We start from the raw sequence: 17,384 nt of genomic DNA, 5'->3' as shown, positions 1-17,384 counted from the left end.
AGTGAAGTCTGTGCGTTAGTATGATTTACGCATACACTTCTCACCATAGAGGCTCACATCCTTTTCAACAGGCCTTATCTGTGCATAAAACACAAGTTGTGGCTTTCCACTGATGACTGTACAAACTAAGTTAAAGGGTACACATCTGGAGAAGACAAAAGTAGTAATGGATTGTTTATAAATACGCAAAGAGGCAGGAGAATTTCGCTCAAATATGTATGTAGGCCTACTGCAGACAAGATGAGTAGAGTATCAGATTGGTCAAGAATCAGGGGAAAACTCAGTCATTTGGACTTGTCATGAATGCCATAGAGTAGAATAATAAATTGTATGAGGCTCGATTGCGGCTCCCAGTCATGTTGAAATTGAAGCCCATATGTAACCAAAAAGTTTTATGACTGGTGATAAGAAAGCATGTCAAAGTTGGTTGGGCTGAAATTTGCACTGTTTATTTAATGATTGTGCTTAATGCAAATTAGCAGTAAGATTTGCCGTTAGTTTTTCTCGATTACTTTGACCTGCTTGAAGAAAGTTTTCATTGGGTTCAGACATTTCTCACACCCTTTTGCAAAACAGTTAACACAGATCTCATTCAAAGACCCCAAACTCTATTGGTTTCCCTGTGCTAAACAAAAGGAAAACATCTATTCACAGGTGGTAGAGATTTCCTTGAAAGAATCTCTGATACACCCATGTGAATCACCTTTGCACAATTTTTCAATCAGCAACTTTTTAAGACTTATTTTGCACAAAGCACCCAGACATATTGGATCATGGTACTTCAATGGATTTGGCAGACATTAGGATGCTGATATGTACAAAGCGAATAGCCTTAGTCTATTGTACTTGTCATCAGATTCCCCAAGAAAGTATTGCAACTAATTTTAGTTTCCCCAAGAAAGTAAAGCTCCTAATGGGTACAGTAATGGCTGTTTGAGCAGTAGCATTGGTCTAGGGGAGTCTATGGGTTAACTGAAAGCTGAAGCAAACCTGGTGCCAATTATGTGTCTGGAGTGCTACATATAGACAGGGCGGGTAAGTACACTCAGTCTAACCCTTACTGGAAGGAATACTGGAAATGTCTAATAGTTTTGATGTGTTCCGGCAAGCTAGCTCAATAGCCTACAAACTGATACGAAATACTGTAGGTCATATGAGTAGGCTGCGTGCTCTGCCCTGTAGCGTGTGCGTGGCATGTGGATACCAGGTAGACTGTTCAGCTGATTGTTGACTGCACACTGTTGGAAGCAACAGGCGGGATTTGGAATGTCCCCATAATGAAGAGTTATCCAGAGCGACAAAGATAACGGAGTGTTTTCTTTCTTTTTTCTTTCAAAATTGATTTAAGATGGCTAGTTTTGGTCTTTTATTTATGCTTTGTTTTACTGGATGTCTCTGTCTTTCCCGTGGGACTGCAGAAATTTGCAGAGGAGCGCACTGTTTTGGCGCGCACAACACACAATGCACGGGCGCGCAATGCTTAGGGCGCACAGGGACAAGTTCAAGTCAACTTGCCGCCGCATCGCGAGGTGGACCGCTGCAGAATAGGCATCAGCATGGTTATAACGATCCTGCATCTAGAGGACAGTCGGTTCCGTATACTATATACCCCCCACAGAATGGAGGAGAGAGATCACCTCGGCAAAACCCGAGGAGTATAACTGCCAAGGTGTATAATCCAGAATGTACTGAGGGGGACTGTGCAACTCCTAAAAGGCTTTCTCGAAATGACACTCAAGAATGTAAAGGTATTGAATGTAAATTGCCGCCCCGAATTCGTTCAAAGCCGAAACCACAGTCATGTGTTGGGGAACAGTGCTCAGCTACCGCCGGCTCCACAGGGGGAAGAGCCAGGTCCTCCGTGGTGCATTTACCGGACAGAGCTGCTCAATTCTTGGGGGAATTTTCAGATTTCACCTCAGATCTCGGATCTTCGTTTGGAATTCAGTTGACATGTGACGCCAAAGCAGGTAATTAAAATGAAACTAGTTTTATACATTGTTTCACAGCAAATAATATATATACACTACCGGTCAAAAGTTTGGGGTCATTTAGACATTTCTGTTCCACTCCATTATAGACAGAATACCAGTTTTTTTAAATCAGGGCAGCAGTTTTCAGATTACATTATGTGCTTACATATGCAAAAGATTTCTCGACTGTTGTAGAAAGAAATGGCTGATCTTTAATGCAATAATATTGCCCATTATCAGCAACTATTCAACAAATGTGCATATATATATATATGCACACACACACACACACACACACACACAAACACACACACACACACACACACACACATATATATATATATATATATATATATATATATATATATATATATATATATTGTATTACATGTCCAGGATGACACATTTCAGTGTAATGGATGAAATTAAGTGTGTCTGTTGAGAGCCCGACTAGAAAAAACAAAGGATACTGCAAATTGTTGTTCTCCACTATGCAGTCCCTCCTTAACTGATTGAGGTCTTTTTCAACACTGGCTGATACCACTCCTTCATAACTATAAATCTGTCCACAGTCGACATACTTTCTCGACACTGCTCCTCCTCCACACAGCTGCCTTATGGGATATTAACTGTCTAGCCCCAACCCAACCCCCTGCTCGTCTTCTTCCACTGAACAGGCTCCAATGAGGTCCCGTCGGAGGACGCGCTGGTGCTACAGCTGCACATGGCCAAGGGCCAGGAGCGCCTGGTGGAGGAGCTGCGGGCGCAGCAGACGCAGGTGTCCGACCTGCAGAGCCGCCTCTCCGAGCAGCAGAGCACGCTGCTGGCCCAGCAGCAGGACGTTCTGGAGCAGCAGCGGCGCACGCAGCAGCTGCTGGAACAGGTCAAGGCCCAGTTCGGCCTGCTGCAGGACTCACTCAACCAGCTGTCCCTGCGCGCCGCCCACGCCGAGATGGGGGCCCACACCCTGGGCAGCAAGGGCCAGGAGCGGCCGCCTGCCCATGAGTCGTACGCGGTCCACAAGGTGGACATGGAAGCCAGCGTGATGGATGTGGGTCGGCCGCTGCTGGGGTGCCCGGCATGCACCGCGGACGAGTACTGCGACTTCAGCGGCGAGCGGCCGCACTGCGAGAGATGCACCGTGTGTCCACCCGGCTTCTTCCTGGTGGCCCAGTGCTCTACTCATGATGACCGCATATGCCAGGTACATCTCCTCTTCTTAGTTTGTCCTCACAATTACACTAGTTTGTCCTCACAAATAAAACTGGCTAAACGTTGGTTGGTTCTATTATTGGATATCTTGATAATATCTGTAGTATGTATGGTAAGCTATTGTATGTATGTTGACTATGTTACCTGTTTATACAGGATAGAGATGAATGCCTGGAAATAACAAACCTCTGTGGAGAGCAAAACCAATGTCTCAACACTCCAGGTAAACAGCATTCTAATACTTTAAGTCATATGACCCCACTGACAATGTAATGACATGGTCATACCTTTCTTTCAATGATATACACTTGAGTGTTGTATTTAAAGTATAGTGTAGCTTTGTAAAACCATTCTGCCCAGTATTTAAGCCTATATCAAACAACAGCAGTTCATTTATTTTGGATTAGTTTCAATTTATTTGGCTCTGCTGACTGGTAAAAGCTGGATATGGCAGGACTTCTGCATGATCTACAACTTCTAAAACTAATGTAGAATAATGACTGGGGGCTTATGAAAACTGTCAGCTGATCTCTCTCTCTCTCTCTCTCTCTGTTTGTGTTGGCTAGGTGGGTTCAGGTGCCAGGGCATGTCGGAGCGTGAGGGCGCCGCGGGCCACTGTGGCCACGGCTACTACTACAGCTCGCACCTGCAGGAGTGCCAGGCCTGCTCCGACTGTGACCACAGCCCCGTGTCCGTGGCCTGCTCGGCAGTGCGGGACACCGTCTGCTCCACATCCCCCGCCACCGAGGGTGCTAGCGGCGGCAGCGGTCATCTCTCGCTGTCCTGGGCCGGCAACGTTGTCCTGCCCCTGTCTGAGTCGGCGCATGGACACGCCTTTCCCAGCATGCAGCTGATGATCCAGGCACGTGGCGATGGCTGCGGCGGTGAGCTGGTGGCGTGCGACGGCGGGCAGCTGCGCGTGCGGCAGCACGGCCTGGTGTGGGCCGACTACAACCTGGCCCTCAGGCACGGCTGCCGCAGCTTCGTGCAGGCCTGCCTGCGCCTCAACAGCAGCGGCGCCGACGGCGGCGTGGCGGACAGGGCTCAGCAGGACGAGGGTCGCGACCTGAGCGGTGTGCGCGTGGAGCAGCGCGAGGGCCGGGCCCTACAGAGCGCCAGCGTGAGTGCGGCCAGCGCGCTGGAGGCCGGTCAGACGCTGGGCCTGCTGCTGCGCTCCGCCAGCCACCACTGCAGTGCGGCGCCGGCCGGTGAACAGCTGCACCTCCACGCCGGCTCGGCGCCGCCGCTCAGCCTGCTGTGGCTGTCGCACGACACCGGCGCGGTAGCCATGACGGCGCAGGCTGTAGCCTCGGCACACTACCACACCAACTACCGGCCCACGTTCCGTGTGACGTCCGTGTCGGACCCGTACGTGTTGGCGCTGACGCACGACGAGCGGGGCGTGCGCTTCGCCGAGAGCGGCTCGCTGCGCTTCGTACTCCAGCAGGCGGTCTACTCCATGGGCCAGACGTGCGTGAGCGAGGGCTTCACACTGCTGGCTTACGTGTCACGGAACGGCTCCAGCGCAGAGGTGGCGCGTGCCTCCCGCCACGGCGTGCACTACCGCGACACCTCCGTCTCGCTGTCGGCGGCGGCGACTGTCCACGCCGGCGACGCGCTCTCCTTCGAGATCCTGGCGCCGGCACAGTGCAACGTGCGCTACTTTGGCGACGGCTCGGGCATCAGCATGCTCAGCCTGCTGTGGGTGCCGCGCGCCACCTCTGCCTCGCTGGCCGCCGGTGTCTCCCCCAAGGGCCTGCCGTCCGGCGCCGTGCGCAACCGGGCGCTCCACTTCCACCAGACGTCGGCCCGCGCCGAAGCCCTGGAGGTCAGCGGGGCCCAGGACCCTCACCCGCAGCGCGACCTGCTCTTCCACCGGGCCGGCTCGGCCAGCGTGGCCATGGAGCTGCGGCTCATCCACTCCTGCAGCCTGTTGCGGCTCACGCTGCACCGCCGGGCGCATGGGGAGAGTGCGGTGGGGGCCAAGAACGAGCCGCTGGCCCAGCAGGTGGCCGGCCAGATGCCTGAGGGCAGTCAGTGGGCCAACGTGGCACTGCGTGCCTCCTTCCAGGTGCACAACGGCACGGCGGTGTTTGTGACGGTGGACTGTGTGCACGGGCGGATCAACCAGATCGCCCACGAGTCAGGCAGCAGTAGCATGTCTGTGCTGTGGGTGGCTGCCTAGGCTGGGCTGCTCTGACTCTCCATGCCTCTCACAGGCACTTTTATAGGCTGGTTTTCCATTCATAGTCAAAAACATTAAAGGCAGTGTATTATGAAAAATAAAAACTATTATGTCATTTTCAGAGATGAGTTTTATTTTTGTTTTCCTGTTGTTTTGTACTATTTTAATCAGGTTTCTCAATTAAGACAGTATTCAATTAGACTGATAGAAACATTTACTATGTGTATGAAATATTTTACACTCAAATATTTTACACTACAAGATTTTTTATTTAAATTCTACTGGCTTTGTGTGGTTTATTTATTTACATTACAGGCTTTATATTTCCAACCATTTTTTCCAACAAGATTATGACTATCATAAAAAAATGCTGCTTTATAAAGCACGTCTGATTGCATGGCATGCTCTCTGAATGTATGCCATACGTGTATATTTTACATCAGTGCACTAATCTAAAAAACAGTGGATACCTGTGTTGTGTTGTTTGCATTTGGAGATGGTGATGTGGAATGGGATTTTGGCTGGGCATGTGAGGATTGCAGAGAGCAGATGTTTTGTATTAGACGCCATTTTCTAATTCTATCAGCCTCTGCATACCAAATGTAATTACTACTTCCAGAGGGCTTAATCCTGCCAGAGACAGTAAAATGTGTTTAAAAAAACAACCTGTTGTGTCAGCGTCTCCTGTTTTCAAATAAAGATGACTAATCACATTTAATGGAATCACGGCAGCTGTCAGAATGTTTTGTTTTGATTCTAATTGACAAGATGTGAAGCTTATTCATCTCTCTGTACTTCCCCATAAAGCTCTGATTCAGTAGGCTACCTGACTTGTTAAGGTGTATGAGTGTAAAAGTGAGACAACTTTATGTGAAATGTCTGGAGACCCATCTTTAACACAGTAGGGTTTAGCAGTAAGGTGTCTGGTCTGTGTTTCTCAGTGAGATATTTGAATATGCTGGCACAACATAGAAGGACTGCCAGTGTGAAGACACAGAAGTGGCCACAACTGCTCTCTGTCTGTGGGTGCCTGAATTGAACACAGGTGTCAAACACACACATACACAAATCGAAAAACACTAGAAGAGACACTCACATTTAGTCACACAAAAGTATTTGAGCCCAGATGTTTTGTATTGTAAAGCTGAAGATCCCGTTTTTAAAACATGGATTTCAAACAGTGTGGTGTGATGTTTCTGTTTTTCCTCGGTGGGTGTTACATGCCTGTCGTCTTTGCGAGGACAAGATCTCAGAAATAGGCAGGTAGGCCTATCCTTTCTATCTTAGCCTACCATACACTGTAGCCCTGCACCCACTGGAAACAAGGCTTACATAACTTGTGGCTGAAACTGAATAGATTAATACCCATTTGGTTTTGGTAATCTTCTAGGAAATAGGAAAAAGACCACTGGGCCTTAATGTTGAGCCTAATAGGCTTTTAGGCACAGGCGTGAAGCAGCCCAACGCCTGCATGCAAAAGTCTCTCTGAAGTGAAGCCACATGTGATACATATGAAGTATTATGGGCCGCTTGGCTTACACGCATGATAGCAGGGCACTCAGAGACCACTCACCAATGTTTATACTGGGAAGGTACAAATTTTCATGGTCACAAAGTATTCCGTACAACCGCACAAGCTTCTCAGAAGGCAAATGTAAACGATCGTAAATTATGGCAATGTCTAAAAGAGGTCACGGCTCACCCATTGGTGACCTTGTATTGAGGCCCACATTAATACATCCCATAATACAACGCAGATGGACATGGAGGGAAATTATGCCGATCCCACCGCAGTAAATATTTAGCCCTGACAAAGATCGACACTAGAGGACTTGATGCAGTATGAAGACAATGAACCATTCAAATGCACTTGTTTGTCTTTAGCCATTAAGTCAGGGGTGTTCTGTTGATGGACTCCTCACTAAGCTGTAATTTCACACTACGTTTCCCCTCCATCCTTTTAGCGTCAATAAGCTCAGGTTAATACATTGTTAAGCTGGCTGTGAGCATGTGGTTGTTTGGTTGCCCACTGTGAAGGCAGGGAGGAAACGATGAGTGAACAACAGGCAGGACCTGAGTTGCATTATGAACACCATGTGCAATCCAGTTCGTTGTGCAATTCCTCTCCGTGCCCCATGTGTCGGGCTCTTAGCGGAATTTGCCCAGAGAGGAATATTGTGGTGCTATTTCTGTGCTAGATAACTAATCCCAGAGGAGAGAGTGAAAAAAGTGATAAAGGGGAAAAACAGATTTGAACAGTTCCAGAAAAGAGCAGGCGTTTCATGTGAATCTATCAAGGCCCTGACGTCCTGCGGGTTTAGAGGCGGACAGTCAAGTGAAGTGGAGTGTAGGTAACGTATGGTCTCCACATGTGCATGGTCCATAACACAGTAGTTACAACTACTCACGCTCATAGACACCACAGTATAATGTGCCTCTGATGAGGGTAGCTGACGGGACTCATGGTTGCTTGTGTTACCCATGTTTCCACTTCGAGGTCAGCATGATAGGGAGCCCTCAGGAAGAGTTGTTTCAGTGACATGGCTGCAGCTGGGGTGACGCTACTGTTCTGTTTTTAGGACCAACACCTGGAAGTCCTTCATATGAAGATGCACTGCTATGCATTCCTAAACTGTGGAGTACGACCAGATGGATCTATTTCACGGTTTGGACTTCTTCCATCCAGCCTGACCATCACTGAGAGGAATCTCATCAATGACAGCAGCTGTAAATGGGTCTGATGTTAATGGGGTTTACATTTGTTGGGTCCAACTTGCAGTATGCAGTATTTTAAATAGTTTTTTTTGTTTTTAATATAAGCATTACTTTACATTAAACAATCCCTTTAACATTATTGTAGGCCGATTTCATCTACCCTGCCCCACACATCAAACATACCATAATAGACTGGTTATAATATTGAACACTAAATATAATCATCCTGGTTATTCTGGCAGTGTGATAAAAAGGCGACAGGTATCTCTATACGTTGTGTATTATACACATCTTGTGTTCCTGAGTCTTTTTAGAAAATGTGTAGGCCTACAATTTTAAGAGGCTGGTATCACCTAGTTCAATTAGTGAAATCACCTGTGTTAAGTGCGTACTTAGAACCAATACATTTTTAGTGTAGTTTAGATAATGCATATGGAGTGGGTGAAAAAAATAAATGTATAAATAAAATGGATGACAGCGCCATCTAGAGACTGAAAAGTTACCCTTATATGTCTTGTCGCCTCTACTACAACAAAGTTTTAGTGAAATGCCATGCTTTTAAGTGAAATGCCATTCTAGCACATTGGTTACATTTCCTCTGTAGATTATTCTTTGAAGATTGCTGTACAAGAACAGTTAACTGAAAAGAGCATAGATGAGTGGATTTGATTAATCTTATAGTTGAGTTTATTTCGTTTAGTTTTAATTCATATTTTCACATCCCATTTCACACAGCAATAACATAATAGTACCTAGTAGCCTAAACTCCCAGTCAAGCCTGCCTGTTTGCATGTTAATCAGATAGCCTACTGTGTAATTTCTCATACAGTTACATAACTTGAAACTTACATTCTGGTGTTATGGTGTGAAAGGCTAGTGTTTATATATTATAATTGCGTCGGTATATGAATTTACAGCAACAAAGCAGTGTTTATTTTTTTTTTAATGACATGCATACACAGTATAACTAATGATAAATTAAGCAGAGGCATACTGCAGATTCCTCCTTCTGCAATTTCTTCACAAGTTAAAACAAGCACCTGAATACCTTTATATTTAACAAAAGTTGAAGCCTAAGATTCGAAGCCTAAGTTCTTAAAGTGAGTTTATTTCCAGTAGTGTGTTAAAATAGACTACACATGGTTTTATTAATAAATTATATTATAAATATAATAAATATAATACAATTTATTATAAATATAATAAAATATCTGGTAAAGTGTTGAGTTTCTAACTAGTCCCATTTAAACAACAGTACACAATCACGTGGTCCTGTCGAAGAGAAGGCAGTAGGTTTGCCTTCTGTTGGTTGGCAGGAGCTGAGAGTAGGCCAGCTGGTGTGGCAGCTTGGCCGTCTGCGTGGCCGTCTCTCAGTGGAGGAGCTCCATCAGCAGACGCTTGAAGTCGCCGCCGCAGTCAGAGCTCAGCGCGTCCTTCAGAGTCACATCATACTTTTCCAGGTACATGTCTTTGATGGTCTCCAGATCAATCTGCCAGGCAATCAGGTAAATCAAGCAAACCAGCAAAAAACAATTATTACACATAAGGAAAGTAAAAAAAAACAATTAAAGGAAAGCTTTAAAAACAATTATTAGGCCCTACAGATAAGGAAAGTTGGTTTCAGACTGTAAATACAGTACAATACCAGTGACATACAGCTGTACTTACTATACAGTGAGTGTATGTATAGTATTATGTATGCAATATTCTGTATACAGCTAATTTCTGAGAGAAACATTTTACAGAATTTCCCTGCGTCCATTGATCCATTCTCTTTTTTTTTTTAAACCGCTGCTCCAAGCAGTGTCGAACATGAACTCAAACACATGAGACGAGTTAAGTTGCGAAAGACTCAAGCAGGAAAGCCCCCTCACACATGGAAGCACTCCATAACCCTTGGTTGTGAGGACCAGTGTGGCTGGTGGAGATACATCAGCCCTGTCACCTGCACCACAGACGCTCATAGCCTGCCGTACCTCGGAGCGGGCCACAATGATGCGGATGAGTGTGTTCTCGTCAGTACCAGCTCCCTTCACGGCAGCGTTCAGTCGGCGAGCGAAGTACAGCTGGGGGTTTTTGGCACAGCGCACTGACAACAGCATAGAAAGATTTATTATTGATGAGTGGTGTGTTGTCTGGGTCCAAGTTGTTTTGTCATGGAATAAAAAAACGCAACAAACTGTACTTTCAGAGTGCACTGCAAAAAATCTAGCCAGGTGTTATTAATCTTAAAGTAAGATCAAAAAATCTATTTGGTATTGTTTTTTAGTATGAAGAGACTTACCTAGCACTCTCTTGAAAGATCATTTGGTAACACTTTACTTGACAGTATCGACATAAGAGTGACATGACACTGTCATGAACACATGACAATGTCATGACACATGAACCCTAACCCTAACCCTAATCCTAACCCTAACCTCTAACCCTAAACCTAACCCTAACTTGTTATGATAAAAACCGAATGACACTTAATGACAGAAGCGTTATCATAAACGTTTATGACTTGTTTATGACACATTCATGACAGTGTCATGTCACTCTTATGTCGATACTGTCAAGTAAAGTGTAACCGATCATTTTTACTTAAGAAGACTGACTTATCAAGTCTTATCAAGATAAATTTATTCAATGCACTGGCAGACAAATTTGCTTGTTTTAGGACAAATTTGCTTAATGCACTGGCAGACCAATTTCCTTGTTTTCAGGATGAGATGCCTTAAAAGCAGGGCCCGAATTATCTTTTTGTCTTTAAGGGGGTCTCTCTATCTCATAAAAAGTTGGCACACCCTGTGCATAGCCTAACAAGGCGATACAATTAAATAGCTATAGGCGCGAGTGGCGCTTTTGCGCAGTAGCCTATATGCGCCCGATAGGCCTAGACACACGCACACAATAGAGATTCTTCTTAGAAATGGATTACTTTTAATTCATTTCAACATATTATTGATTCTAATATTCCATATTTAATTTCAATTTCACAATACAAAGATAGACTAAAGGATTTACTCTGAGTGCCATTCTCAATTTCACAACGGTAGGCTAACTCATTTGAACCAGACCACTGTCTCAGATAGGCTATCCTCAGTGTCAAACACAATAATGCATGTAGTATAACTTATACACAAGGAAAATGCACTAACTGGCAGAAAATAATAAAGCCATTGCAGCCAAACTATATGTTCTAGTATTATAGGCTAATGTGCACATAGTAACAACACCTGGGCGTTCAGTCGTCTCGTGTGTTGAACCGTGGGAATAAATAGACGAACAATTTTTGAATTTGCACTGAGATGTTGTCGGGTATTGAATAGGCTATTCCGCCATCAGAGATTGCTAACAGGTGTTTCAAAATATCTGGGAACTTTCCGGAGCTCTGAATGACAGAGGATAGCTACAGATCAGTTCACAGAATCATTGAAGTTAGCTGCATTATGGGCCATAATGTATGCCTTTGTTAATCAACATAGAAGAGGTAAGGCGCAAGTTCAACAGCAAACAGGACTTTTCCGCACGTATCAACCCATGTAGGCTAGCCCAATGAACGCCTATGTAAATAGACAAAACATTCTCATCAAAGAAGGGTAACTTCTTCAGACTTGCGAGTGCTGTCAAATCGATCGTATGCGATTTGCTCATATACCGGTAGTCTAGTGGTGTGGTGGTGAAGTGTCATCATGCTGCGTTCAAGAGCGTAGGGTAGGTCTACGTCCCGTAGTAGCCTTTTAATTTCACGTCTGTAATGGTAAGAGATCGCACAGGGATAGATAATGAGCAGTTGTTTAAGATTAAATTACAATGCCAGACACCTTCAGATATCAGAGACCCCCTCAGATTTTTGACTTTGTTGCTTTCATGGGAGCCAATCCTCACTCTATGGGAGCTCGGCTCCCTCTGGCTCCCACATAATTCGAGCACTGCTTAAAAGTCAAACTCATCTTAAATTAAGTCAAATGATTTTTACAAGAAAGTGTTAGGTAAGTCTATATTTACACTGAAAACAATAGTACCAACTAGATTTTTTGATCTTGATAACTTGTGTAGATTTTATTAGACGAGTAATCTTTACAGTGGTTAGTTTTACATATATTATATTTTTTGCTCACTGGGGTCTTTCTGGCTGAACATTAATGATGTACAGTAAGTAAGACATCTACCAAGAGACATTACAGAGCCTTCAGAGGGACTCACCAAGGGTGATATAGCAGTCCTTTAACGTCCCAGTGGCCTCACTCTCTATGGAGTCCAGGATGTCAGTGCCACAGAGCTAGACCGACACATAGAAACACCAGGGCTAAACATCTGATCACATCAAGCCAATAAAGGATGCCAAAATAGTGCATTCGAATATGGAAGATTATTGTCTTTATTTGAAAGAGGCTTTCCTAGTCTATTGTGTAATACCTGTTTGCAATATTTAGTTTCATTTATAGTTCATATTTAGTTGTTCATTTGTGGCACAAGAGAGACTGATGGTGTGATTTTGTTTAGGCTATGAAAAGTCCTTTGGGACATCATGAACTGTCTGTGAACCTACTGATGCATAGGACTTGAATGTGGCTTGGAGTTGCAGGTGGTTCCTGTGTGTGAGGATGTGGGTGAAGGTGGACTCTTCTGTCCCAAACCGGCCCTCTCCAGCCTTGAGGGGGGAGAAGAGAGAGAGAGAGAGAGAGAGAGAGAGAGAGAGAGAGAGAGAGAGAGAGAGAGAGCATGTCTTACAATTTGCATTTTAAACAGTTCCCAACTACCTCATTCTGGTCTGGCACTTATTCAGATAATGATGTTCTAGGAAAACAAATCTCCAAGAGGTTGTTTAGGTGAATCTGGCAAATAGGACTTGGATTGAATTTGTAAAATAAAGACTTTGGAGATGTTAGGCCCATTCTGTGCCAGTGTCTTGTTTTAAAAATATTAAGTTGCACATGCAGAGTAGTAAACATTACTCTTACAAAGACACTAATCATACCTCGATTAATGCTGCTGCATCTTTCTGAGCTAAGCCCTCATCCACCTCATAGTTTTCGTCCCGGTTGGCCTGGTGGTGAAGAGAAAAGATTAACAACCTTAATAGAGACAGAAAAGAGCTGTTGGTGTTCGCTAACATCAGCTGTCACCACACAGTACAGAAAAGAAGGTAGCTGAAATGGACACCCATTGATACATCACTGCTACCGGAAATTATTTTCCAGTCAGGATGGATTTCTCCAGGACAGAAATAATGCTTCATAATAATCATAGTGGGAAACATAGGGCAGGACATGACTCACACATTTTTCAAAGACGGAGGAAACAGGATGGGCGTGAAAGTTGGGCAAAAATGACCCAGACTCTGCCAGAACACTTATCACCTACAAATACCCACTCTGGAGAGCAGTGGACCACAATACACTTTACTAATAACTCCACACATGTGCTGAATAGAAATAAAGGAATATAAAACTCTTTATACGTTTACCTGAAGGAGAGAGGTCAGCAGGTTCTTCACATCTCCACTCGTGTCACCCTCAATGTCAGACTCCAAGTCACGCCCATTTACTGGTTTAGGGGATTTAGAGAAGCACAGACATATGAATGGGATTACTCCATTATTTAGAATGAATTCAGAGACCATAACTATTACTGTACTATCAACTCCTTACACATACCTTTAGCGTAGGCCTTTTTCAGGTTTATGATATCCTATTTTAAAATAGATAAGAGTAATATCATTAATAAGACAATAACATATTGGACGGCTACAAATGTTGTAGAACTGATCAATATTATGCATTTTGTCAACACTTCCAGTGTCATACTGTACATCTATGTTCTTCAATGTCATGATTGCACATCGATTCTCAGGTTTCATATGCTATTTAAGCCTATAACCAAGAAATTTAATAGACGTCAATCTCACACAACTTTACAGCGCTAAGAAAGGCAGTTTTCACATTAAAAAGACAGTTTTCACATTAAAAGGCATGTGCTTTCTCACAGTCTAATAACATCTGAGTCCAATTCAGCCTTCCATGTAATGACCATTTACATAATTAACGCTGCTAAACTCTCTGCCCTAAGAAAGCCCTCACTAAATGCTATAATGAATTGTTTGAAGGAGAATTGAGAGGAGTTGTTTCTACTGAATCTGCATGCTGTTGTTGAAGGTGGCTGTGATGCTGTTGACCTGGTTGCTGCTGGTGCACAGGATCTCCACCAGCACGTCCTCGTCAGTGCCCGCCCCCTTCATGGCCTTGCGGAGCTCCTTGGCGGCGTAGACAGGCGGAGGGTCCAGCATGGCAATGATGGCTTTTTCAAAGCTGCCCGTTAGCTCGCCCTTCAGAACCTTCTCCAGCTCCTGAGGGGAAATTACACAGAGGGCACACAAGCAACATCCCCTTTCAACACCAGTGGTATGAAGCCCTTCATCCTACAGCTTTATATTGATATAATATGACACTGAATGATTGTTTGACACTGGCCTGGAGTGAAACTTCATCAGAAATATCCATTCATTTATAACTGACTCATCGAACACTATGCTGTGTATGACAAAAGTCAGTGCTGAGCAGATACTTGGAAGTTCTCTGTAAGGTGTCATCTATATCTGTCATATCTAATATCTTTTAGAAACTTCTGTTCTATTGCAAGGGTGTAGGTGTTCCTGGTAAGCTTATTTAATTGCCTGTCTCAGACTTAGGCATATCAACACAGCTTGTACCACTAAGCCCTCAATCTATTCTCAGACACACCATGAATTTCGAAATCAGTATTGCGTGTAATAAAGCACTGCGCTGACTGCATTAACACCCACACAAATCCAAGCAGAAATAACACCATACTTACATTGTGAAATTTTTCAAAATAGGCTTGCTTAATTTCCAACCTCTGGGCAGCAGACCGGTTGGCTAAAATTAAAATTATGGCCTCTTCATCTGTCCCTGTGAAGTGACCAGGAAATTGTTACAGTGTCAAGGAGATGGATTCTGTGACCGGAATGTCAGTCACTTGCAAGTAGAGTTTATTTAGGCTACTTCAAATTATCGAACATGGAACACAGTGGGTTTGGTTTCAGGACATATTAGTCTATCTTTGCAACATTAAATGTGTGAAGTGTGTTGACATGTCCTGCTAAAATAGGCTACAAACTTACCCAAACCTGTGCAGGCTTTGCGTATGCCGTTGATATCAGACATCACATCAAAGTCTGCATAAGGAACAACGGTGGGCTGAAATAAAAGATCATCCAATACTAAATATTTACACAATATTTCAAAATGGCATTTCATTCAAACATTTCCCTGTACAGATTACGTCCTACTAATCCCTCAATACACTGTCCCTTCGGCCTCTGCTGCTGAAACACATCAGTCAAGAAGGACTGGTGCAGTCGGGACATTCAGCATATACATTCCCCCAGCAGTCGGTGAATCCGAGAGCATCATGCTGAACAGTTAAACATTTCAAGAATTGCCATCGCCTAGAAATAATGAAGTGAGAAAGCCAGCCGTCTTTGATACCAAAAACTATAGCTTAAGCCTGGTAATAAATTTAACACCACAGAATTGCACATAAAAAATCTTCTGAACGGTCATCTCTCTCTCTCTCTCTCTCTCTCTCCCACTTGCCTCCTGTGTTTCTCCACTGTCCCGTCGACATGAAAGCAAAAAACTCCAGAAACATACTTTAAAAAGATCAACTGAACAAAAACAGCCTGTCAGCACTAGATAACACAGGAATTTTAAAATGATCTTAAAATTATCTCACTCACTTGAACGTTTCCCATTTTCAATTTCAGCAGTGTTGTTAGGAAGTCTGTGTGATGTCTGTGATGTCCTGTTGACTCCCAGATCTTAATAGGCTCGTTGCACCCTGGCCCACTCCTGTCATCCACCGCATCAGTGACGTCATGCAAGCTAATTATAGGTGGAGACCAGGTTGCACAAGTTGCATAGCACAGAATGTGTAGGCTATGTGCTCCAACATTTCTTCACAATGTGTTCTGTTAACACTCAACTATTTACATACACTATATTTTTTATTCTGCTGGGATTGCTTTTCAGTGATTTCACTTTATAACCGCATATATCATCCGAAATCAAGTAGTCTAATTTTAGCTATCAACAATTACTGATTCTGGATAAAACTACTGTTTAAATATCTTTAATATTTAAAAAAAAATAGGGAACAGGTTTCATATTAAAACACTTTTTAATGAAAACTGACATTTATTCACTTCATGATTTGATTTGGTAAACTCCATCAGACACAGCAAAAGGTTTTTTTATTTTAATTTGATCAATTCAACAAGAGTGTAAAGTTCTTAAGTGTTAAATAATGTTGTTCCCTACCAGAGTAATACAATCTATTATAAACTATTTTGTTTTGTTAATGATTATTTTATTGGGCCTATCACGACAGTCTAAAACGCATGGTCACTGGCGAATAGTTTAAACAAATTAGTTAACAAATAGTTATGAAATGTTATGAAACATCCGGTGCATGGTGCAAGAAGGTGGGCCTTATGTTTCTTAATCAGTCATGGGTGTGTTTTGAGCGTAACATCATGTCATCTGTCATGACATTTGTCATTCTCTTTAACAGTGCGCAGCGCAACTTCAAACAGCGCATTGGTATTTTGAAAGTCAGCAGCGCATTTGAAGGAATCTGCTTGCACACGAGACCGTATGGAACAGTTATTCCACTAAACCATGCTTTACTAAAAGTTAGCAGAGTATAGCCTACACGCAATTGCACTCGTCTATAATTTGAACTCATTGGCAAAGTGAAACTAACTTCACCGTAGTCTCATAGTCAACGACAAAACAGTTATACACAGTTACTTTCACTATTGACTGAAAATAGGTTACCATCAAAAACATAGCCTGAAAAAAGCAACACTTACGCCAATAATGTTCGAATGACTGAATAAAAAAACGAAGGACATTTATCCTGCAGAGGAGTTGCTGCTTACATCTCGTAACAGTGCATCTTCAGCTGTGCTTCACATTTGCCTCTGGCCTCGCCTATCACTTTTATCCCATCATTACCAATTTGCAAATGATGGTGAATAACTACTCATTGTGAGGTGTTTTTCGTAATATCTTTATTCTAACTATGTTTCCCATTGTAATACTGTAATTTGTAATGTTTTGCATGGATGTGTACTGGTGCGCCTTCGTGGATGAAAGAAGCATGGTGAGCCCTTAAAATAACATCACAACTCGTTATGGACTTCTGACCAGGTTCCTCTTGGTCAGAGGTGTAGTGTGTTTTAGGTAGTGGTAGTGTATGATAGCGATGTTTAGACAACGCTAGACCCC

General features: G+C 43.6%; 2 protein-coding genes across 2 annotated transcripts; one reads left to right on the top strand and one right to left on the bottom strand.

The window, feature by feature from the left end:
• Positions 1 to 1,336: 1,336 nt before the first annotated feature.
• On the top strand, positions 1,337 to 5,370 carry si:ch211-252f13.5. Its single transcript, XM_042108158.1, has 4 exons — positions 1,337 to 1,970; positions 2,651 to 3,177; positions 3,342 to 3,408; positions 3,752 to 5,370. The coding sequence occupies exons 1-4, from the start codon at positions 1,349 to 1,351 to the stop codon at positions 5,368 to 5,370; spliced, it is 2,835 nt and encodes a 944-aa protein (XP_041964092.1). The 5' UTR covers positions 1,337 to 1,348.
• A 3,383-nt stretch (positions 5,371 to 8,753) lies between these two features.
• Positions 8,754 to 15,916, bottom strand: LOC121678870 (annexin A13-like). Its single transcript, XM_042058245.1, has 11 exons — positions 15,833 to 15,916; positions 15,215 to 15,290; positions 14,908 to 15,002; positions 14,249 to 14,419; positions 13,731 to 13,764; positions 13,541 to 13,620; positions 13,052 to 13,120; positions 12,623 to 12,724; positions 12,277 to 12,352; positions 10,062 to 10,174; positions 8,754 to 9,575 (listed from the first exon to the last, which is right to left on the bottom strand). The coding sequence occupies exons 1-11, from the start codon at positions 15,845 to 15,847 to the stop codon at positions 9,456 to 9,458; spliced, it is 951 nt and encodes a 316-aa protein (XP_041914179.1). The 5' UTR covers positions 15,848 to 15,916; the 3' UTR covers positions 8,754 to 9,455.
• Positions 15,917 to 17,384: the final 1,468 nt, after the last annotated feature.

The sequence above is a fragment of the Alosa sapidissima genome, chromosome 1 (assembly GCF_018492685.1).
Source record: "Alosa sapidissima isolate fAloSap1 chromosome 1, fAloSap1.pri, whole genome shotgun sequence".
Taxonomy (NCBI): domain Eukaryota; kingdom Metazoa; phylum Chordata; class Actinopteri; order Clupeiformes; family Clupeidae; genus Alosa; species Alosa sapidissima.
Note: the sequence above shows the minus strand (reverse complement) of the source record. Positions and strands in the feature narration are given on the sequence as shown.